General features: G+C 42.9%; 2 protein-coding genes across 3 annotated transcripts in view; one reads left to right on the plus strand and one right to left on the minus strand.

The window, feature by feature from the left end:
• Positions 1-779: 779 nt before the first annotated feature.
• hpda (4-hydroxyphenylpyruvate dioxygenase a) lies at positions 780-5,468 on the plus strand. The gene is made up of 14 exons (XM_028421223.1): positions 780-865; positions 1,051-1,077; positions 1,167-1,229; positions 1,365-1,469; positions 1,557-1,599; positions 1,681-1,763; positions 2,365-2,454; positions 2,550-2,656; positions 3,046-3,123; positions 3,293-3,455; positions 3,567-3,638; positions 3,715-3,837; positions 3,912-4,028; positions 5,155-5,468. Exons 1-14 carry the CDS (start codon positions 818-820, stop codon positions 5,266-5,268), a joined length of 1,233 nt encoding a protein of 410 aa, XP_028277024.1. The 5' UTR covers positions 780-817; the 3' UTR covers positions 5,269-5,468.
• Positions 5,469-6,350: 882 nt separating this feature from the next.
• rnf43 (ring finger protein 43) overlaps positions 6,351-23,896 on the minus strand; it is a 66,530-nt gene continuing 48,984 nt past the window's right edge. The window contains exons 3-9 of one of the 2 annotated variants that reach the window (XM_028421222.1): positions 11,214-11,288; positions 10,978-11,109; positions 10,706-10,807; positions 10,455-10,625; positions 10,267-10,369; positions 8,681-10,183; positions 6,351-8,573 (exon numbers count right to left, since the gene is read on the minus strand). In XM_028421222.1, the coding sequence (XP_028277023.1) occupies positions 8,548-8,573; positions 8,681-10,183; positions 10,267-10,369; positions 10,455-10,625; positions 10,706-10,807; positions 10,978-11,109; positions 11,214-11,288 (2,112 nt within the window). In that variant the 3' untranslated portion in view covers positions 6,351-8,547. Of the gene's footprint in view, positions 8,574-8,650; positions 10,184-10,266; positions 10,370-10,454; positions 10,626-10,705; positions 10,808-10,977; positions 11,110-11,213; positions 11,289-23,896 lie in introns of both variants that reach the window. The other variant, XM_028421220.1, reaches the window with a different exon arrangement.

Raw genomic sequence — 23,896 nt, forward strand, 5'->3', positions numbered from 1 at the left:
TAAATGTAATCAGCGGGAAGAGAAACAAAACCACGACAGAGACATGAAAGACAAAATATTTCAGCTTCCAGCTGACATCTATTGAGGAATGAATCAGGACATGCGCTGGTTATTCTGTTCTACATAACAGTGGGTATTTTCTGGCATATGATCCTAAACGTGGTTAGTGTTTAATAAAAATAAATGTTCAAATGATTATAAATTGCAGTGGTTGAGGTATCTGAAAATATTCTTCCTGCTTTTATCAATGTCCAGAAAAAACATCAGATAAATGTCTCCATTTTTTGTCTCCATTCAAGGGTCTGCCTTAAATGTATTACATTATTATAGAGCATACATGTACTGAACACAGAGTAACTTAATATCAGATCACATGCCGGTACAAGTTCTGGCTCTGGAAATATACTTTGACCAGCCTGTGTTTATGGGCTAGTAGGGAGAATTGTCAGGAAGTATTGCTCCCTCTGGTGGTGAAAGTCATACACCATCAAGGAATCATAGGACAGGATTATCTCTCTCTCTCTTTAACCTCTGCATCTTTAAAAAAATTCTTGTATGTTCATGGAAAATGTTTCAGAAAAAATAAATCCAAAGAGTGAGTGTTAAACTTTTTTCACTGAGGTTACATATCTGATAACTCATTAGACACAAGCATCAGAAAAGAATGACAGCCCGTGGACCATGCTGCTGATCTGTTTAGCTAAAGTGCACCAGGAAGCGAGGAGGTGGGCAGGTGGGTGTAGATACCGAGTGACCAATCACAGCTGGTCATCAGGTCAGTACTTATCTACACGCCGTCAGGCCAGGCACTGATTTTATGATCTCTCTGTTCCCTGAACTGAGACTCATCTGCAATCACAGCATGGTAAGAGCCTTCAATCCAATCAGAGTTAGCTTATGATAAGCAGATGCTCTCAGCTGTGGGACTGGATGGTTCAACAGCAGAGTGACTCTTTAACAGATTAAGTCTCATTAGTAATATGACTGCAGGTTAGTCTAAGGCAAATGCAAATTAAGTCATAATGGTTTCTGTCTTTTCATACTTCTTAGACAAGCTACACAGACAAAGGCGAGAAGGTGAGCTTTTTTTCTATTTTACACAGAATGTAATTAAATGTGTGGTTCTGCAAAACAAGGCTGAAAGTTGTTGTACTTGTACTTTTTAGCACACAAGAGGAAGATTCATTAGGTTTCATCATGTTACCTTCTGGGTCGGCAATGCCAAGCAGGTCAGTATCCAGACAAGGAGTTTACTTTGGTGGTGATCTTAGCACCAATCCTCATCATTCAGACACTTTTTTTTTTGCAATTCAGTCTTTGTAACAGCGTAAATATAATAGAAACACCCTCTGACCATTTTGCAGGCAGCCTCCTTCTACTGTGATAAGATGGGCTTTGAGCCTCTGGCCTACAAAGGGTTGGAGACTGGCAGCCGAGAGATGGTGTCTCATGCCATCAAGCAGGATCAGGTGAGGACTGTAATGTCCTGAGCTCTGATCGTCTTGAGTTTGCATCCTCTGCACTAACATAACCTCTCCACCTCCCTCCCATCACAGATCGTATTTGTCTTTGAATCGGCGCTAAATCCTGGAAATGAAGGCAGGTTTTCTCACCAGGAAAGTTGGGGTTATGTGACAGATGATGTCTGCGTTTAAACATTCTTTAATCTTCTTTTTTCAGAAATCGGAGAACACTTGGTCAAGCATGGAGACGGAGTCAAAGACATCGCTTTCCAGGTGGAGGACTGTGACTTCCTAATCAAGGTAACAGGAGGATGACGCATGTGTGACTTTGTACTGTAAATATAGCTGTTTATTATTAGGAAGTGATGAAAGAAGACACCATATTACATTCAAAATCTTACCTTAAGTACAGGAAACATAGTCATTCTATGTAACAAAGCTCTATAATAATTTGCAGATTATATTTTGTAATTTGTAAATTCAAAATATATTTAAATTATTATAAATTATCAGATTAATTCAGTAGAACTGTAGTTAAGTAGAAGTATGACGAAAAAAGGAAACACACATAAAGCACCTGAAAAAAAATGTCATAGTAAGTTATCTGGCAGAAATTCAAATTTAGGTCACGTTAAACATACACTCACGTCTACAACTTGGCACTGAGTGTGTTGAAAGTGCCGCTCATCTGAACTCTTTACCTCAGTCAAGGCCAGACTGGAGGTTTAGATAAACTCTGCTGGCTGCACAGACACACAGACCAATGCTGCACTGATCAATAATGTGGCATCAGCTTGCTAAACTGTACATCAGTGATCTGAAGATATTCCTTCTTCAGCCACTGGGGGGCTTCCAGGAGCTGTCTCAGTGTTTGTAAGCTTTTGTGTTTCCACACTGACAGACTGCTGTGGAGCGAGGAGCTGTGGTGGTCAAGCAGCCCTGGGTGGAGCAGGACAGCCACGGGAGGGTCAAGTATGCTGTGGTTCAGACGGTACATAAAGACTGACTCACGATTGAAAGCCTTGTGTAAATACACACGTGAAACTGGAAATGAATTACAACGTTGAGCAAATGTTTTGTCCCCAGTATGGAGATACGACACACACATTAATTGAGTACCTTGGACCCTACAAAGGCCTTTTCCTGCCGGGCTACAAAGAGCCTCTGTTCAGGGATCCCCTGTTAACCAAACTGTGAGTCTACAACACCACGTCATCTCACAGAAAAATCTTAATATGCATGCTTTATATATTTAGACCTGTCACCTCTCGATTACAAATTAAAGGGACAGTTCACTCCAAAATCAAAGAAATTTCTCCCAAATATAACAAATTTTATTAAAGTTATTTAGTGTGCACTGTCCCTTTAAACTTCCGACTTCAGTAAAAGCAAACCAAAAAATTGAAAGTAGTCAGTCCATACTTTATTCTGTCCATTATCTGCTATCATCAATATAAATGTAGCACAATAACAAATAATAGCAGCTAGGTTTACTGCTGCAGTGTCTTATATCTATAACTACAGAGCGGTAAACAGTGCAACATTAATGGAAAAGTACCCACGCAGTGTTTTTTCTCTGTAGTCCACCAGGAGGTTTGAGCTTCATCGATCACATTGTGGGAAATCAGCCAGATGACCAAATGGTGCCAATTTCAGACTGGTAAGACTCCTATCTGAGAGCACGTACACTCATGGTGGCAGACACACGGGGCCAAAGGACAAGTAAACACTCCAAACTCCACCTCTATCTCGGGGGGGGGGGGGGGGGCCTGAAAAACTAATCAATGAAAGAAAAAATGATTCTACTACTGTCTTTATCTTCACTCCAGGTATCAGAAGTGTCTGCTGTTCCATCGGTTTTGGTCGATAGATGACAAGCAGATCCACACACAGTACAGCTCACTGAGGTCCATAGTGGTGACTAACTATGAGGAGACCATTAAGATGCCCATCAATGAGCCTGCCATGGGGAAAAGGAAGTCACAGATCCAGGTAGGAGGTTCTGTCTGCTGCTCTGCCGTCTGCCCCTTCAGCAGACTAAACATGAAAGAGCCTTTATGACATTTGGATTTGTTCATTTAGTGTCCTGCTCTGTCTTTACAGGAATATGTGGACTATAATGGAGGACCAGGTGTTCAGCACATCGCTCTCAACACATCCAACATTATTGGAGCTGTGAGTCATCATGGTTAAATACCACATTATTTCACAAGGGCACATATTACATTGTCTGTATTTTGCCATGAATCAGATTGTGAACCTGCGCGCCCGAGGCTTGGAGTTCCTCTCTGCACCCGACACATACTATGACACCCTGAGGCAGAATCTCAAAACTGCCAAAATCAAGGTGAAGGAGGACCTCGACCGACTACAGGTGAGGATCTGTAGATTTTTTAAACAGCCTCTTTTCTTTCACACTCAAATAAAAACGATCTGTTTCTTTTTCAGGAATTGAAAATCTTAGTTGATTTCGATGACAAAGGCTACCTCCTCCAGATCTTCACCAAGCCCATGCAGGACAGACCAACACTGTTCCTGGAGGTCATTCAAAGGCATAACCACTTTGTAAGTGACCTGTTACAGCACTACCAGCTACAGGTGCAGCAACAGCAGGAAGTAAACTGAAGCGATGGGGTTAGCCTGTGACAGTGATCCTCACTAGAAAATACAGGTCAAATCTTGAGTCCATGGTATGCTGCGCCCTCCTGTGTCCATGTGCATATAGTGCATGTAAAAGAAATTGTGACCCCAGTAGCCAAGAAAATGGTCAAAACGTACGCAAAGTAAGTTTGATGCTGATCAAATCACAAGTGATAATGAAACTGAAGCAACACGTCACAATATGAAGCAAAGACAAAGTTCCTTCTCCCAAACACTTGAAGTTGAAAGAAATGGTGGTAGTCCACACTGTAAGCTAGCTCACCATAAACGATGTAGGTCTCAAAACTCACACCTGACCTGGTGTACTTAAATATTACACAATCTGACAGGTTGGCAATAAATTATAGATGGCCCCTGCAGGCGCTGGGGCCCCTGTACATTCCATTTTCCACCTTGCCTGCTCGGTAATCCAGCCATGATTGGTGGGATTTACAGGCCCGTGGCCGTTTTTCCCACCTTCACTACCTTAAAGAGTGGCCTGAACACCTGTTTCCATCTCCCACCCAGTGTGAACAGTAGAGGAGCAGCCCACTTGTAAAAGCTCAGTAAATCTATCACAGACACAGATTAAAAGGCTCACTACTTCACAGCGAGGGGGATCTTTTGGATTGGGTTGCACCTTGTGGCGCTTAATTTATAACAGTCAGCACCCATTCTGCTTGTCAGAACAGGCCCCTCGTCACTCTGCAGAGTCTACAGATGTGGATACAATGCATGAAAGTGAGAAACTGAATCTGAACCACAGCAAAGAATCTCTGAGGAACCACCAACACTTGATCTTTTGACTATCTATGAAAATATTTACATGATTAATTAGCAAGCTCCGGGTGATTGCACTCTCCCTGTCAGAGACGAGGGGATGTTTGAACCCTGTGAGAATATTTATCTGTCATTTATGATCCAACATCAAAGTGTTAAAACACCCTGAACACCGTCTGAGAGAAGATCCCCAGAGCCATAACAAATGACACAGAAGACGGCAGATCTTTTTGGGTAATTAGCCATCTGTGTGTGTCTGTTCTCTCTCCAGGGCTTTGGGGCAGGAAACTTCAAGTCTCTCTTTGAGGCCATTGAGAAGGACCAGGATGCCAGGGGCAATCTCACTGTGCTGACACCCAAAGGGCAGGCCCAAGCCTTCTACTGAAAACCTCACTAAAACTGTTATATATGGCTGCACATCACAGAGGTGACGAGCAACACCCACTACAACTGCAGTGTATCAAACACATATACAGAGTGTTGAATATGTTCATGTGACAAGCTGCAAGCGTTATCAGATAATGCTTTAAGCTGTCAGTAGATTGCATGGTGTTTGGCTAAATAAAGAAACGCATGCTCACAGTGGCTGCCATCTTTGTGTGGGAAACAGAGGTTCACATATTCAAGGAATACTTTCAAATGTATGTATTCCAATATATTGTTTTACTTCAAGGTTATAGAATAGTGACAGTGGTATATAATAATAATAATAATAATAATACAAATATCTACAAGGACCATGCAGCAACCCTGTACCACAACATGTCATAAAAAACGGATCACTTTAATGCACAGAGTTGATAATTATGCAGAAAAAATGAAAAAAATCCAACCGACCACAATATGGACAATTTAAACATAACATGTTAACTTTGATCACACAGTAGCTTTATGCATCACAACACACAGCTGCTGCACCCTGTTCTGTGGACAGCACCACTACACATCAATAGTAACATGGCTAAATCAACATCCAATATAATCATCCTAAAAATATGAAACTGAAGGAATAATGCTACCTGAGCTAGCAATGATAAATGAAAACTGATAGCGGGGACACTTTCCCAGTCACAGCATGCAGTGCTGGAAAGTTTTTGTCATAAAATCTCTAATTTTGAGACCAAACTGTCAATGATTTCTTCTGTTCCTTGGGTGAAACTCTACTCAAATCCAATATTCAGTATTAGGCTTAGATCCACCTCATTTGCTAAAAAATACAGTACAGAGGATTTATTTCAAAATAATTTATTTGCATATAATTGGAATGAAGACAGGTTGATACATCTGTGATGGCATCAGTCAGTTTCCATATAGAAACATTCAGTCTATACAGAAAGCACTCTTTCAAACCTGGGCAAAATGGATAAATATATTAGTAAATAAATATATTAGTGACATGTCACTATATTGAAATGTTCTATTATATATAAAATACAACACTATTTCATTTCTGCTTTCGTTGTTCTCTTTTTGTACACAAAGTATCCAAAATATACTGACGTATCCCTTAAAGTTCTGGAGGGACTTTTTTTTTTTTTTACTCTATTAGAAAAAGGCAGTTTCAGCTCATTATTCTTGCAAAACATAAAAAAACAAACACATAAACAACACAAAGAGAAAGATGTTGAACGGGATGAAATTACACCAGATAATCTGCGGCATCACTAAATGCTAGTTTTTCCATGTGCTGTTGGTTTTAGGGATTGCTTTACGTTAATACTATGAAGTTTCTGTTGTTTGTCTTTCTATAAGAAAAATCTATTTAAGCAAAAGTGCTGCTTGTAATTCAGTCATTTCCATCTCAGTCTCTGAGACTGTTTGGGCACAAAAAGGAAAACCTGATACTTTAGCTGTGTTGACACATTCAGAGTGAGGTATTAATATAAGAGAGATTCTGCATGATTGTCCAAAAATATCGAGTCCAGGATGATTTCACTTCTGTCTCATTTCAGTGAGGTAACACACTGAAATGTAAAGAAAAGGGCCAAAGCAGGGGAAAAAGGCACAGTTGTGACACAAAAGTCATTGTGTTGAAGATTTTTTTTTGCCTCTTTGGTTAGATAGGTAAGAGCTTAGTGTGTTAGGATGCTGCTGATTTTGGATTAAATGAGGCACATGTGAGGGGTTAAGTGCTGCTGCTTACACTGTATTACCTATCTCTCTGCTGTAGCTATATCTGCAGTCTGACTGCAAAGAAGAATCCTTTCACATTTTCACTGAGCCTTAGAAGAAGGTCCACGCTAAAACAGAAGTCCTGTTCTCCTGGTTATTTGGTCTGGTTCATCTGAGCATGCAAAGGTCTGCCGCTGTTTAGAAGATCCATCTTTAGAGGCATGATCAGGCACTTTCATCTACTCAGTTTAAGTAAATTCCTTGGAAAATAAAGACATCTTTGATGATTTTAAGATAAGAAAACTATTAACCAGAATGAAAATATATTATTTGCTTTCATTTCGTATTTATGGTGGATCTTGTAAGCTCATAAGCAGGACTTGGCAATGCACATCTACCACAACAAAGGATCTTTCAGCAATTCAGGTGAGATTATTGTAACTAAGATGAATTCTTCCCATTTTCCAGTGTTTGATTATTCTGAGACATTCCTCAGCATGGGATAAGCACGCCAAGCTTTCATCAAACTGGTGCTAAAGCAACAGACTGAGCTGATTCTTGGGACTGTTAAGTCTATCTAGCATGGCTTTGCTCCAGTTATGTACTATTACATAGTCGTCTCTATGGCTGCAATAAGGAACATTTTCTAAAGCTTTAGGTGCTGGAAGACAAGCGAAGGGTTGTGACTGTTTTTGAAGGATACTGTGACTAGGACATGGGTGTCATCCTTCTGATGAAGCCCGTTCAATGATCGGGGAGTTTAACAGCACTGAGGTCAAACATGTGTAGTAACCACTGGCAAAAGAAATGACAAAAAACAACAATAGCTTGTATTGAAGATAACATGATTCAGTCAAACTGGTTTCTTTTTGAATGGTGAAAAAAATTAAAACTACAAAAAAAAAGAAAAAAGATCCAAAACACAAACAAAACAGCTGCCATTATTGAAATAATGAAGACAAGGCCCATGCAAGGCTCAGCAACCTCAGTGAATGCTTGTTGTTTGAGGGGCTGGGCATCAACCTTTCTCTCACTCTGGACAAGTCAGACTGTCGAAAGGGTAACCTTTTGATGAGTTTATGGGAGCTACAAGGTCATGACAAAAAAAAAAGGAAAAATCACTACAGCAGTACCTTTAAAGACCCCCTGTGTGAGGCGTGTTAAGAAATCTGAGCTGAGGTAGGTCTGGAGAGAAAATTATCTCTCAGCTGAGACTCGACTCAGCAAAGGAAGGCGCAGATGAAAGTTGTACCTCTAAGATAAGTCAAGTTGTTTTGTAAAAGAGTGAGAAATACAGAGATGGAGTCTCACTTCATGAAGGCTCAACACCATAAGCAAGGATCAGTTGGTGGTTGTATCGTCAAGGAACATGGCAACTTGTGATTCCAAGAATTATTTTTCTGAAAATTGAAGAGGAGAACACATTTTCCTCGTCTGAAATCCTGGGATGAGCTGAGGAGTCCTCTGAACAAATGCTTTGCTGGTAGAAGACATGACGGCCGATGAGAGGCTTATCCATGCTGGCTCCTGTGTAGCAGGATGCTACAGCTTCTCACACTCCAGACTCCTCTTCTGATCCTGTGGACACAAACACAGCTCAAGTCACATTCAAACTCTTATAAAACAAAAAGAAATGCAGAGGACAGAATGTTTACCTAAACCTGTCAGACGAATAAGACACCCACCCTGATTGTGGTGTAGTGATTGACAGTATAAACAAATGTCTGTGTTGCGATCAGCAGCAGGCTCCTGGTGAAACCTGCATGGTGACCTGTCCACAGAGGTCCCAGGCCCCAGGAGCTGAGGCTCCGAGCGGGCCTGCTGCACTCGTTTTTGCCACACAACATGCGCCCCACCACAGCAAGGCCAGTCCTCTATCCCTCCAGAGTCCAGAATGAGAGGCACTGGAAGCAAGGCAGGGTGCAGCTCAGGAGGAGAGCAGCAGAAACCCGGGCCCTGACCATAGTGGATGTGAATGCTGCGGTCGTCCTGTAGATCCAGACTCTGGTGGAAGCGAACAGCAGGGCCATCAAGCATACAGCCTCCTACTCTCCCCAGAGGAGCAGAAGGGTGTCCGTGTCCCTGGTGGCAAAAGTGGGGCTGGAGCTGCAAGGGAATTGGGGACATGAGGGCAGGAGGTCCTGTAGGGCTGCTGGGGTCATGGTCCTGACACTCTATTCCAGGGCTGGGCCGGTCAATTGGGTCTGGCTTTGGGCAGTGGCAGGGGCTGTGCTTAGGACGGCACACAGGCGAGTCTTTGTCCATGATGAGGGCAGGAGGTGCAGCTGTGGCAGCAGCAGCCCCCTGCTCCTCATCTGAGCCTCTGCTTGCACCCTGGCTGTGCTCCCCTTCTTCATAGTGGTGGTGTCTGTGGCGGTGGTAGTGGATGTGGCTAAACACAGTTTGTGGTTGTTCCTCAGGACACCCTGCTTTGTTTACCACAGAGTCCAGAGACCTGGGCCTGGCCTGGCCACCCGCCTCCAAGCTGTTCCTGCGGGGGGCACGCCCAGGACCTGGCCCATAATACACAAACGGATCATAGTCACTGCTCAGAGAGCTGCGGAAGGTGGACCAGCTGCCATAAACTCCCTGCAGGGACACATCAGTACAGTTAAGAACTGAGTCACTGGAGGAGCCGTGGCATGGCCCTGAGCTGGAGTCACTGGCAGGCCCATCAGCCAAGTACCCACTGCGTTCTGTGTGGTAGCTGCCACCCGAGCAGCTTCCCTCATCCTGACGGCTGTGAGCCGCTGCTCCACGTGCCTGTGGTGTGATGGAGACGGTATGGTGCAGTCTGGAGCTGGATGAACTGCGCTGGGCCGGACAAGATGAGCGATAGCTAGGGCAGGACCGACGGGGGGTGTAGTGGTGGGTGGAAGTCCTGCAGTTACCTCCAATCCTGTGTAGCCTCCCAGGACCTTCTGCAGGGAGGTGGTACCCACAGCCGTGTGTCCTGCTGGCCAGGAAACGCAGTGTCTGCGTGTCCATGGGAGAAGAGCCACTGTAGTGGCCAAGATTGGGATATGGTCCAGAGGGCCCACGAGGATAATGGGGCCTCAGAGAGAAAGGTATGGCATGCTGAGGAAAAGGGTGGTTGTGTGGGCTGCTGTAAGACTGAGGGTGCAGGAAGCCTTGGCTCTGCTCTGGACTCTGCTGCAGTCTGCTCCTCTGAGTCTGCCGCTCTGTTCCTGTGGACCAAAGAGTACTTGTCAAATCAGATTTCCAAAATTCGGAGCAAAGAAAATATCTGAGGAACTAGAGATATGCCCACCCATGATGTTGTGCATGCAGAGGGGACAGGTTCGGTGCTGCAACAGCCAGGGGTCGACGCAGTCTTTGTGGAACTCATGAGCACAGGAGATGATCCTCAGATGCTGGCATGAGAGTGAAGCAGATGTAAAAGGTCATTAAATCATTAATTTAATAGATAACATAACATATTCTCCTCTCTCCATTTACCTGCCCATCCTGGAACTCCTCTAGGCAGATAGCACAGACAGGGCTCGAGTTGGAACTGCTGGCAGAACCCCAGGCCCCACGGTGGCGCTGTGAGCCTGAGCAGCCCTGGGAGCTGTAGGTTGTGGTCTCCAATCGACTAATGGCCCGCATGGTCTGCTGATGGACAGAGTCCTGTGCACACCAGAGAAGGAGGGGTGGGTCAGAGTCAGCAAGTCAGAATGTAAAACCTCTGTCCATAGAAGTGCACTCACCCAGGTTCTATTGGACTTGCACTTGTAGCGGAAGGCAAAGATTAGGACAATGGTGAGGATGGCCAGGACGATGGTGAGCAGGATACCCACATCATAATGTGGCTGAGAAGGGTAAAGCAACAATACTAGAGTTGACTTTTGTTCGTATTTCAAATATTGACAAACTATGAAATGTTCTTTAAGAAGACAGGACCAGGAGGAACCATGTTCTATGGGAAACTGTGTTTGTTTAGTTTGTGTGTGTGAGGGAGAGAGAGTGTTTCAGCACTTACCCATTTAGGCTCCATTTTGATCTCAATAACAACATTGGCCTCCTCATTCTTGTTGACCAAACCCATAAGCTCCTCAGCATCATCAGCCTCCACCAGCACGACTGGACGGGGAAGGGAGTCTGTTTCTCGCAGCTGTGTGTTTGTGTGTGGTAGAAAAACATGTATTTTACATCTTACAAACAAATATTACCATATACATAGTGTACAATTTTAAACAGCTGTGTCTGCACACTGACCTCTGCAGCAGCATTGGTGTCATCGCTGACATCAAAGATAACAGCCTGAGCTCCTTTATCCAGTGCCATGCGAGCCTGAAGGAGACAGAATAGGACAAACTATATTTAGCACATAGGAAGCAAGGTGTCATTTGGATAATCTGAGACAAAGTTTTATGACCTGAGCAATGGTCTAAAAGTGGATGATCAGTAGGCTGGCTTGTGACAATCAACAGTCAACATCCCCTTCTTCAGAGGTCTGTCCTACAGGTTGGTATCTTAAACTATCACTAGGTGGCAGTCATGTCTCAGGGCTCACATGGCAGACATACGGCTCATCTTGTCACTTCTCCACCTGACTCTGGAAGTCAGACCCTAACAGAAAGTGTATTTCTGCTGCCTGATAAAATCTTTATTCAACTTTTCAAAACAGTTCAGCTAAACTAATCAGAGGAGGATCACTGTACTGAGTGAAAATAGGGGGAAATTTTATTTAGCATGAAAGAAAATAGGCACAGTATCAGCTTACCATGCAAATAAGGCACATTTTGTATTCAAACTAGGCTTTGGGAATGTGCAGCTGCTCCTCAATTTGTTTCATGATGTCATTACACTGTGATTTTAAAGCAAACTGGATAACTGTTCAGACTTAGAATGTGGTGTTAACAGAAATGGTCAACTTACACACAGTCATAATTAAATCTAAAGCATCAAAAACTTTTCCTGAATCCCTTAATCTCCTGTCATTTGTATCAATATTTATACTCCTTGCAGCTCTGCTTTGGTGTCTATTGATTCCTGAAGGGAAACTATTGACTCTTTAGCTACTGCCTGCTAAAAATCATCTACTTTATCAGCTATTTTATTGAAAGATTAGTGCCTGCCACGAGACGTCTGTGGGAGCAGTGTGTGTACTAGGTCAACTTCCAGGTCTACTGACTTCATGAACAGGACTATTATTCATTATTTAAGAATTTAATTTGAATCCATTTAAAGCAAGACAAAGGGGGATATTTCCTACAAATAAATAATTTGTACAATACAAAATAAAATAATTTTCTCTGTGTATATAAAAGAAGTTATTTAAACTGAATAATTACACTGATAGCTTTTATGCTTACCCGATGTGAGGCTTGATAAGTTGCAAATATCTTAAGCACACTTTGGGATAAAAATGTTAAACCGTGTGTCCTCAAGTTACTCTATTACTACTGCTGCTAACTGGCTCATAATTGACATGACTGTTATTAAAGCGTGAGTCACGTGTAGGCATTTCTATGTTGCCCGTGTGTGTTGTTCTCATCATCAACAACCTCTGCAAAAGCCCAAAAAGGCTTCTGGCAGCATCACCAGTACACAGCAAGAAAACAAACAGCAGCCGTTTCATCAATGTTTCATCACACCCTCTCAAGTGTCTGGCATCTGCCAACGCTTAATGAGGAGGAGTCAAAAGTTTAAACACCTAATGGCCCGGGTCAAACACAACACTAAACAGTCATTTCTGGCCCGCAGCGCTCAGCTCGGGGCAGGGAGGAGCACAAAACAAAAGAACCTTCAGGTGGAAACAGCACTCAGTTGATCCATTAATCAAGTTAAGGAGAAACCACTTTTGTGGTGTGGCAGCATGAACATAGATCATTTCAAAAAGAGAAAGTCAACACATACCAACGAAGAGACTGAAGTTTTATGCTTCTTTCTTTCACAGTAATATGTACAATAAAGGCACATCTATCTGTGTGTGTATGCAGGAGTAACAATGTCCAGATGGTATTCAAAGTGATGGTTCTTTTAGTGCACTGGGTACATGCATACCCCTAAATGGGGTGCGGTCACACAAGAAAAAAATAAAGCTGGATGTTCAACATGTGGGATTGTGCTCTACCTGGGGTTTCAGAGTTTCTGTGCAGCACACACATCCTCTAATCCTGGTAATAAATGCAAGGACGACCGCTCTTGTGGTCCAACAAACACACACACAAAACACAGTTCAGACTAACAGCGGCCAGCTTGGGAATATATCATAATACAGTACTCTTCAACTGACTGCTGCTGTGGTCTTATTATATCTCAGTATTAGTAGTAGTGGTACCACAGTGTGGTCGCCAAACCACGCGCCTCTTCTGAGCCACAGATCCGGAAGCGTCCCTGAGAGATCTCATTACATGATTAATAGCAGATATATTTAACGTTTAATGGTGCAGTGAAAATGCAGGTCTGACGCTAATAAGACGCTTCAAAGAACTACCAGCACAAGTATTTCAACATCTTCAGGTCTGTTATGGTCGGAACTGAAACAGACATGGCTGAGGTTAGGTAAACATCCCTTCTCTTGAGGTGCAACTCAACACATGTCATTACACAGTATTTGGCACGTGAGCAGAAACAATTCCAGCACCGGAAATGACTGTGGTTTATAGGGTTTAACTGTGAGGACGTCATCAGTGAAAAGCAACAACAACACACATACCACAACAAGCTGCTTCTACTTTTAACTTGGTGAAGTTTTTTTTGGGATGGAGGGATACGGAGAGGAATCGTAGAGCAGCAGAAGCACACTGTTACAAACACACCTGAGGGCACATAGCCAGAGGGAGGCTGTGTGAGGTCACACAGGTACTCAGGGAGGAATGCATTTAGCACAGACAACCCACAGCTTACAGGTTTATCAGGGTTCTTCTGAACATATATTCAGATTTGGTGACCAACCATAACTGTAAATGTGGCCCTGTTGTCGAAATGTCTGTGACACCTATTCATAGCAGACATGCTCATAACACAAAAAGCACAGGTGTGTTACTAGTATCCTAACAATGGCTCTGATGGTGTGAGTGACCCTGAAACTGAAACAACATACAACCATGATTCATCATGTTGTTAACACCAGGGCTTTTCATGCTGTGTCATATCTAAATGTCTCAGAGCTCGTCTTTAGGTCAGTATGAGCAGAACTTTCCAGCTGCGTGCCTCACATAGCAGAAGAAAATACACCAGTTGTGTCCTACTTCCATACAACAGTCATTTTTACAGAAAAAGCAGCACTACAGCGCAGCACTAAGAACGGTTTTGCAGTTAGCAGTAAGAATTGAAGGTTTTTATTATTATTATTTTGTACAAAGAGTAAACAAGACAGCTGCAGACACCAAGGGTATGTGGGTGTTCCTATAACACTACAGAAAAGCCTGCTAATCCACTGGATGAGTGTCTGCTGACACACACGCTTTCCTCTGTTCTCGGTCCGGTCAGTTTCTCTGCACATTTGCTTGTTTTTATTCTTTTAAACATGCAGACTCACTCAGCATATCTTTAGAGTCACTTTTGGTTTTGCGGTGCATACACAGCTGGAGTCTTTGCAGTGAGTGGTGGGTACGCTGTCATCTGCACAGAGACTGAAACAGTCTACAAACATGCAGACCCTTGCAAATATGTTAAATAAAATGTCAAAGTCTTTATTAAGAATTGGGTTAAAATTATTACGGAGCAACAATACGGAACAAAAAGCCTGCAACACTTCCTTATATCCTCTATTAAATCATAACACTGTGCCTCACTATAATAACCTCACATTAGTTCCCTTATACCTACTGTTCATGTATGGACTTATAAATTTGATACTGGTGTATAATTCCTACCAAGTAATTTGGAAGCAAATGACTCAATTTTTCCAATTTTTGCTCAATTTTGTTTGTCAGAAGTAAAACTAAACAAAGCCTGTAACAAGACCAATTTGTTGACAAGTGACTGAAAACATCACACAAACATTACAGTGTATCATGTGTCTCCAAACCAAACTTATTTAACAGACGCTTTGATCACGTAATCTTACACACAGAGGCATCCAGTCAGAGGAGAGATGAGCTGACAGGAGAAAATGACTCACACAAACAAACTAAACCAAAATGTCTGTATGCTCCACCTTACTACGAGCTGCACACAGCCAACCACAGTATTAACCTCAGCTCATCTTGCGTAAACATCAGCTGGATCCGGTGAGCGGCCGTCTCCAGCGGTGGGTGGCCTGCTAGAGGGGAGGCAGCCAGCGCTGTTTGTTTACGTCATTGATGAAGTTTGGTCTGTGAGCCAGGCCTGGCATCACTATGTGTTTTGCTAAGGAGCAAAAACTACACTGCTCAGATGTCTTTATATTACAGGATGAGCTGAGGGTTTTTCCATCGCCTGACAGGAAGGTCTCAGTGTTTGTCATTGGGTTAAATGTGGTGTGGAGGGCACAGCCATGCCAACTCTATGCAGCGGGAAGAATCCCTTCATCTGCAGCCATGTTCCAATGTAAGAGAGAGAATGGGGAGGGGGCAATAATGAGAATATCACACAGACACACACATTCGGCCTTGTCGGGGAGAAACATCTGCTGCATTTTGTATCCATGATTGCAGAACTGTATTCATTCTGGGAGCCAGCCGCTTCATAACCTATTTTCCCATTTTCATATGATAAGACATAACACTCACCTGATCCAGCAGTGTCTGGATGAATAAGTAAAAATTTGTATTGGTAACAGATGGAAAACTTTCACTTGATCATACACTCTATAAGTTTATGTGGAAACCTGGTAGGTCTATTTTCCCAGCATGACTCTCCACATCATTCACTGCTTGAGCAAATTATACAGTGGAATAATATGTGTGGGAATAAAGAGTGAGAGTGAAAGAGGTAAAGAAAAAAAGAGAAAAAGACTGTGAGGGAGGGAGGGAGGGAGGGACAGAGAGGAGTGAGGCGAGCAGGCTGTGGTGCTGCAGCATTAAAGTGTCTAATGACAGAGTACAGAGCTCCGGGCCTACAGGTCTGAGGCTGACTCTCTGCTCTGTCATTTCTCCCGACCGGCCCGGCACACTGGAACCATTACTGAGGCACTGGGACACGCCGCATGGCTAAATGAGAAGCAGGCAGGGGCGGGGGCTGGTGATGATGGGGGGGCAAAGAGGCATGGAAAACAGGTGCAGAGTCTGTGTTGGTATTATAGAGACCAGTATCCAGTTTAATGTGACAAATTGTTGTACTCAAAGAGGCCTTAATGTAGCTAGACTGATTTGCTAACTGGCCAGTTTACCTGTTAAGTTATGAGAGCACAAACATCACAGTCATCCTTAAGCTGCTTCGGTCAGATATTCACCTTGAACCCACATGACATCTGAATTTAGTGTTCTGCAGCCACTCTGAGAGCTGACTCAGGGAAAAACTCGCCACAGATGGCAGAGGTATGGGACATATTCCAAAGCTTTCCTAGATAAAGCCATTCACATCCATACACTGTATGAAGCAAGGCATTTCCAGAAGCACCCAGTGCGACGTTGGTCACGTCATAGCAGTCAGAACTGTAAATGTAATTACTGGTATGTACATGTGTAGAAGAAATATACACTGGTTTCATTCTCAGGACTCGACTGAGGATGGGTCTGTGCGTTACCAAGATGGCTGCCGAGTAACCAAACTTCCTACAACTTGAATAGGAGACTTCAGACACATGGATGATTTCAGTCCTCCCTGTGTTACACTGCACACATTCTCTGGTAAAAATCTAGAATTCTATAACATAAACACACAGTCATCCTGCTAAAAACACATGACAAACTGCTGAGATTGGCAAGTTTAAGATTCTACTCTTTATTCATGTCTTTTCAATAAATCAAATACAACCAGAATTAGCCTTAAATATTGTTTACCTAGCTCTGAAGCTGTATATTTATGGTCTAATTGTGTGTGAATAATTGCTGCATGTGTGTGTGCTGTGTGTGATTGCCGGGTGCTTACTACTGGCTGAGCGGTAGTTGAGTTGGTTTGGAGGAGGGAAGGGTGTGGCCCTGCTGGGTATCCATTACTCACAGGGGTACTTTGATGTGGGGCCGCTGGAGGGGTGGTGGGTGCACGTACTGTATGAAGAGGGAGGGGGAGTTGGGCAGGCCTGTCAGGGCAGGTGAGCAGATTCTATGCTCTCAAGAAAAGTATTGAGCCTGAGGGGGTGGGTCTGAATCACACACACTCCTCCTTCTACCTCCCATTCACCCTGAACACACACACAGACACACACGGAGTAACACTAAATCCAGAACCTGGGCTACCTTTTTCGTGCAGAGGAGAGAAACGTACTGGAAAAAGTTATGAACCTGATCTGCCTGTCTGGAGGTAAGAGAGGTCATTTAGCTGTAGCTAAGTCCACCTCCCTCTCTCCCTTGTCTCTCGACTCCTCTCGTTAGCGGGCCGCACTGTGACACATATTTGAAATGCAAAGCGCAGGGTGACAGAGAAATACCAGTGTCATCTGATACGCTATCGCTTGCTAAACACATCATCAAAACATCAAAGAGCAGCGAGCACTTGAACCCTGAGGGGGGCAGATGAGACTGATGTGGCCACCAGTGACATCCGTGATGATGGAGTCGAACAGCCCAAATGCATCACACACACCCAGTTGTGTGACCTTACACATCACTCCTTAAACCCTGTGAGCCTGGTGTTGAGGCACTGAGAGTGTTAACAGAGGGTTCACAGCCAGTAAAAGTGTCAAGAAAAAGAAGAAAAGCAGCCACTAAAAGCTTAAAGGAACAGTTCAGTAAAATGCAGCTGTATCTGTATGCTATGGACACAGTGAGATGGATCAGAATAAAAAAAGCAGGAAGAGTCCAATTAAAAAATGATTGAATGTTTTTCTCTGATTCTAGCCTCTGTTAAAGAGCAGATGTGGAAGTGGCATTGATCATCAGAAAAACTGTAAGCGTATTTACTGAAACTGTTCTTTTATCCCTGCTGGACCAGTGCAGTGTCACCTGGCTAACCAGTGCTAGCATCATTAGCTCACCTAGGATTATAGACACTATGCTATATATTCTTTGGGTAACGTAGTATGACATTAGGAAATAGGTAATTTAGAAACACGACACACACCTTCAGTGGTGTCCGTCAATATATCATTTCTGATGCTCCCACTGGGGGGCAGCAAAGACACAAATTGAATACACATTTTCTTCATTAGTGGCTGTAGCCAGTTATGCCTGTAGGACAACAACTAATTTAATTAACTGGTCAGATACACTAAAGGACACTGTTGTCTACACCTCAGATAGCTAACTGTAAATAATTTGTAAGGGTTGGCTGTAGATGTTTTGACTGATGCATACTGCCACTGTTTGACCCCTGATATCGACAGGCTTTGATAGATGTTTAATCAATGTTTTTGTGCTCTTGCTTTCCAAGGGAGTTATAATATATATTGTAAGTGTGTAACAACTGCTTGCATAATGAATATGTAATGTACAGACAAGAGGCTGCACTGATTTTGATGCATGGATAGAGAAATAAGGATCAAGGAGTTTAACAAGTAATAACACGCACACATTTATGTGCATGTATTTAAATTGATAACTCTGTTTTACACACCTGTGTCACACCTGGAAATGCATTTATAGTCTCACCTTAGGTAATGAGCTGTACAACTATAGTTAACATTTTCAGTTCTGCCCCTCTGAACCATCACTGTAATTAACTAAAGCTGTGTAGGAAATGGTTCTAAAAATGAATTACAACAGAAACGATCATGATATACAGCTGTAGTGACTGTAATAGGCATAATTAAGTAAACCACCTGAGTTAGACAGGAGGGAGAGTCAGATCTGTAAATGCACCGACCCTTCTGATCTAACAGGGAACACAAACATACCAAACTCCACCTCTGACGCCTTCTCCTCACCTCTCCAAACATCTAGAGGGCCTGTTTAAAAACCTCAGCTGCGAGTACCACCACATGAGAAGCTGCCTGGTGCCGCACTAGATCTCTTTATTGTTTGTATTGCACTCAATCAATTTGTCCTCCTTTGAGCAGAAAGAGACACCCTTTCTTGGAGGTTTTATATCAGTGTGTTGATACATTCCTTTAATTCTGATGAGAACATAACTAGAGAAGGCTGAGAAAAAGTTTTGCATCTTTTTTTTGTTTTGTTTTCTGCCTCTTACCGATGGGCGGCAACACAGAGAGTCAGGGGAAGCCAATTAGAGGGCTTTTCCCGGCCTTTTAAGAGGCAGATAATGTTCTTGTTTTCATAAAGCATCCTGTTATTTAATCAGGCCTGTAAGTGAGAGCCTGACACCCCTCCTACAGTGTGGAACAGCCTCCCTCCTCTCCCGCCCTTCCATCATTCCTGCCCTGAGCCCTCCATCTCATTCAACAGCTCTTGTAAGCCTCCAGGAATTCATTCTTGGAACAGGCCATGCAGTAAGCCGTGTCTTTCTGCAGAGTAAACACACGTACATAGACAGGACCAGCAGTGACAACTGAGCTGTCTGTAAATGAGGTTAACTTACATAAAAAAACTTACAAAAACTGCAAGAATGCCCAACATAATATTCTGTCATATACATCAATGGAAATTATATTTCTGTTAACTCAATGAAAGGTCTTCATTGAAAATAAAGGCATTTATATCTTTGACCTTTATAATGCAGTTAAAACACAACAGTTAAAACAGTTAAAAACACTAATTGTAGTTTCCTAAGGCTTTCAGAGGCTTCTTCTTCTTTATTGGTCTAAATCAGATGATTGGAGCAGAACAGAAAAAAACTGTATTATAACAAAATGGATGTGTAACTACCCTGCCCCACATTTGTACAGGATGTTATTTAATTATCTATTATCTATTTAGTGGCTTTACCATCTTTAAAATATGGTATAGTAACTCCAAGGGATGATGTATGTTTGCAGGCCAACCAGAACGTTAGCATCAGCTGGGTTCACCATGTCAACAAGATGGATTATTATAGTAAATAAACTCCATAAGTTTATGGCATTTACATGTTTCACTCAGTAAGATAATCTAAACAAATGAACATCACTTTACAATTTTTTGAAAAGGTATGAACAAACTGCTCCTTGACTTGAACATCAAGCATAGCGTGGTTGAGCTGTTTGTCATGATGACATCTAATGTCCTCAACCACCTCGTTTATCATCTCGTTTAGCCACTTGTTAGAAAACCACTTTCTATGAGCTTATGTTGAACGTACATCAAACATCTAATCAAAACTCATTCAAAAACCACAAACTTTGTGTAGTGCATTTCTGTTTTAGGACTCCTTCCTTCCTTCCAGCACTCTGTAGCCTGCCTGTGCGTCTGCTATTTAAACACAGTCTTTAGAACTAAATGCTAACATGAGCTAACACGCTCACATTGATAACAGTGCAATAATAACCGGTATGTTTACCACATTTAACAGCTTTTTTTAAACAAGCTAAAGAGCCGTTACAGTGGTTGTTCTGCAGGCATTTGGTTATGTACTGAACAAATAGATGGATACAAATAGAGGATCACACTGGAACTCATCCTAAGGTGGTTAAAGTCAGGACATTTTACTGAGAAACACACTGAACACCCTCCAGCATCTACATTGAAATACTTCAGCAGTTATCGTGGACCATGATGGCTAGGCCAGGTAAAAACCAACAGGTCATGTAAGCCATTCATACTGGGTTCCAGCATGAGACATTTCCTGTCTGCTAACAAACAAAGGTTGGTAGGTACTGTAAGTCAGTGCAGCTCACATGTATAGCTTGTGACAAGAGTTGGCCTTTCAGAATTTCATACGGCCTCGAACACGTCCTTACAACATGTGGGTCAAAATAAGAAAAATCCCCAAATCTCAAATTAACCATGCTTGATAGCCATTAGGCATCCACCCCATGCAAACTGGAGACTAAATAGTCTCATTGTATCCTGGTGAATTACATACTGTACTGTCTGCCCTGTGAATCTGTTTTGTCAGACCCCTGTTAAAAGCCATTGAGGAGGGCACTTGGCACACGTCTACCTGAGTCAGAGTTAAACAGGTTCACCCTGCAGAGGAGAAACCAGAAATCACTCCCTCTGCCTGCAGGGTCGCACTCACAGGACCTGTTTGCTGGTTTGCTCTGAACTCTGAGACACATTCGGTGCTCGCTAGCTTGCCTGGGGAAGTAGTTATTGGTAACACAAACCTGTCTACTTTCCACTTCACTTTCAGCAGCAGCGTTCCCTTGCCCAAGCCTGAGGCGAGCCAGAAAAAAACAGAGAGAAAGTAAAAGAGACAGAGATGAAGAGAGAAAGAAAGTAGAGAGAGAGTGAGACAGTGGAGTGTGAAGGGATGCAGGGAAATGTCTTTTTTATGGGAATGTTTCAGTTAATCTCATAAAGGCAGCGTGAAAACTTCCATCTGTTTGCCGAGCAGTTCAAAAGAGACTCCACATGCCTCCGCTTGCTGCTATATAAAAACAACATTCTAATGCAGATCTTAAAGAGGGCCAGCGGCTCAGCCTGCACAATGAGAGCTGGGATTTGCCAGACGAACTGATAGAGGATGGGAGGGTGGAAAGAGAATTAGATAGGTAAACAGGAGGGAATGTAAGCAGCAGAGAGGGACGGGTGACAACAGAAAGACGTGAAAGAGTTCAATCAAAGCAACAAAGTTTCCTGTCAACAGTCCTGCTGCTGACCTGGTAGACCTGACCTTGAGGCAGTCAGACAGACAGGGCCAGGGTGGGTCGCCCTCTGGCCTCGCCTGCCACTCCTCTGAATCAACCCGTTCACCTCTCTGACTCCCTCCTGCTCTCTTCTTTTCTCCGTCTTCACATTTCACCGTGATACTTACCATTCGCCTTTGTCATTAACAGAGGAATGTCCTGGCAACGATGACATCTTGTGGTTTATTGCAACTCCTGAGCAAGGATTCAAGGCAGCACCTTTATATTCAGAGTCTTTGAAGACAAACTGGGCCTTTCCCCTTTTTCAACAAAACATCTCTACAGCAGGAACACAAATCAAGTGGTGAACAAAAATACCTCAGATCAATCACAAATATACGAGAATAAATGTTTTCTTTGATCCATTTAGACATTAGGAACCAAGGTTCCATTAGACAGCAGTGTCATGCCCCTGCAGTCAGGTTTCCTTCCTGCTGGAGCCTCTGCTCACCTCCAGGCCTCCGCTCCTCATAGCCGGGACAAGACCAGGCCCGATTCCATCTGCAAAGCTATTTCAACAAGCCACCCCTCTAAAAACTGCAGGGTTCAAACTGCTGGAAGATCAAAGGACTAACACTGCAATAATAATAACTTACTGCCCTATGAACGCCTCATTCATCAGGGAGAGGCAGTGATATAGTACAGTTGTAACTGCAGGGCCATTAAGCTCTCATCATATGATCCTATTTACCATCCCCATGTGGAAAAACATCTTCAGCTCTGCAGGCCCGGTGACTCCTGCTAATGCCAAAAACCTGAAGTGATAAGGAAGTACACAAACATCACCACCATAGCCAAACCTCTAAATCTTCTGGCACTGCACCACAACCCCACCATCACCCCTCAATCCCCACAGCCAGCTCAAGGTGTCTCCCCACTAGTTTGGATGAAGGCATTTTAATAACAGAAAATTGGCACGCACTGGTATCACTGGGCTCTGTCTTTCTTTTTGAGAATGACACGGCATCCTATTTTTAGTGCACATCATGTGCAGTGAGTGGCGACGACAGTCTGATGAAACCCTGACCCTCGCACGCTCCCTTTGAAGAAACAAGTGAGAGATGTGCCGCTCTAATAAGAACGCCTTGAGACGCAAACACTTTTCATTCTTGAATACCGGGAGCAGCCCAGCAAGAGGGTGGCGTGTCAGCCCTCAGGCAGCAGATAAACTGCCTAGCATGCATAGACACTCAGACAATGTATTAGTGTGTGTGTGTGTGTGTGTGTGTGTGCGTGACAACAAATACACAATAGCATTTTCTCTCACCACAGACTCATTAGCTGAGCTGGTTAATTTTAGGGGTCATCTGTGTGAGAGCTCAACACCTCGAACTGGTTCAACTTTGCCTTAGCAATGTCAGTACAGCACAAGCAGTACAGGTGTGTTTTCAGATATGAACAGAGTAACCTGTGTGAGATCATCAGAATGTCAGAAAACAGCTCAGTGATGGATCACACATCACCCGGGTAAACGTCGCCAGAGAGACTGATTCTATAACGCTATCTACTCAATGTTAATTTCATCAGTGGGTCATTGTCCTAATCAACACTGTCAGTTAATTCGATAACAGACCGTTAAAGTCAAACACTTAAAGTCATAACTGCAATATGGCTTTTGGAAAATGCAAAATAATTCAATATGGTTACCTACATGTATACACGTCACACAAGAAGCAGATGCATGAAGATGCCCACTGTTAACATGTGGAGTTGCAGCATATAGAAGTTTGCTTTTAATGTAATGTAATTTGCATAAAAATCACTGTTCTTCTTTATTCAAAATTTGCAGATTTAAAAAGGGAGTTGTCAAATCTCGTATAGCTGGTTCTAATAGGCAGCATGCTGCCTTTTATATGTAAAATAATTGAATGTACATATTTTTGTACATTAGGTTATGATAAAGTTTAGATGATTCCATTAAATTGCTATAATGTTTCAAAACGGAAAAGGATCTGCCCTTTTCTCTACAACATAAAATGAAGGATTATAGAAAACTGCACGTATGCCTTTCCTCTTTTCATTAGAAAAACAGGACTAAATATGAGCTGGAGCATCTTATGGATACTTTGCAATCCACACACATACACAAGCAGGTGACAGTCCAACTGCTTCTATTTTGGAGAGGCATTTCCACTGAGCGACACTGTAGACATCTCGCTATTTGGGTACAAAACTTTTGCGGCGATCTTGTCGACAAACTCCAATT

Source organism: Parambassis ranga, chromosome 14 (genome assembly GCF_900634625.1).
Source record: "Parambassis ranga chromosome 14, fParRan2.1, whole genome shotgun sequence".
NCBI classification, from domain to species: Eukaryota; Metazoa; Chordata; class Actinopteri; family Ambassidae; genus Parambassis; species Parambassis ranga.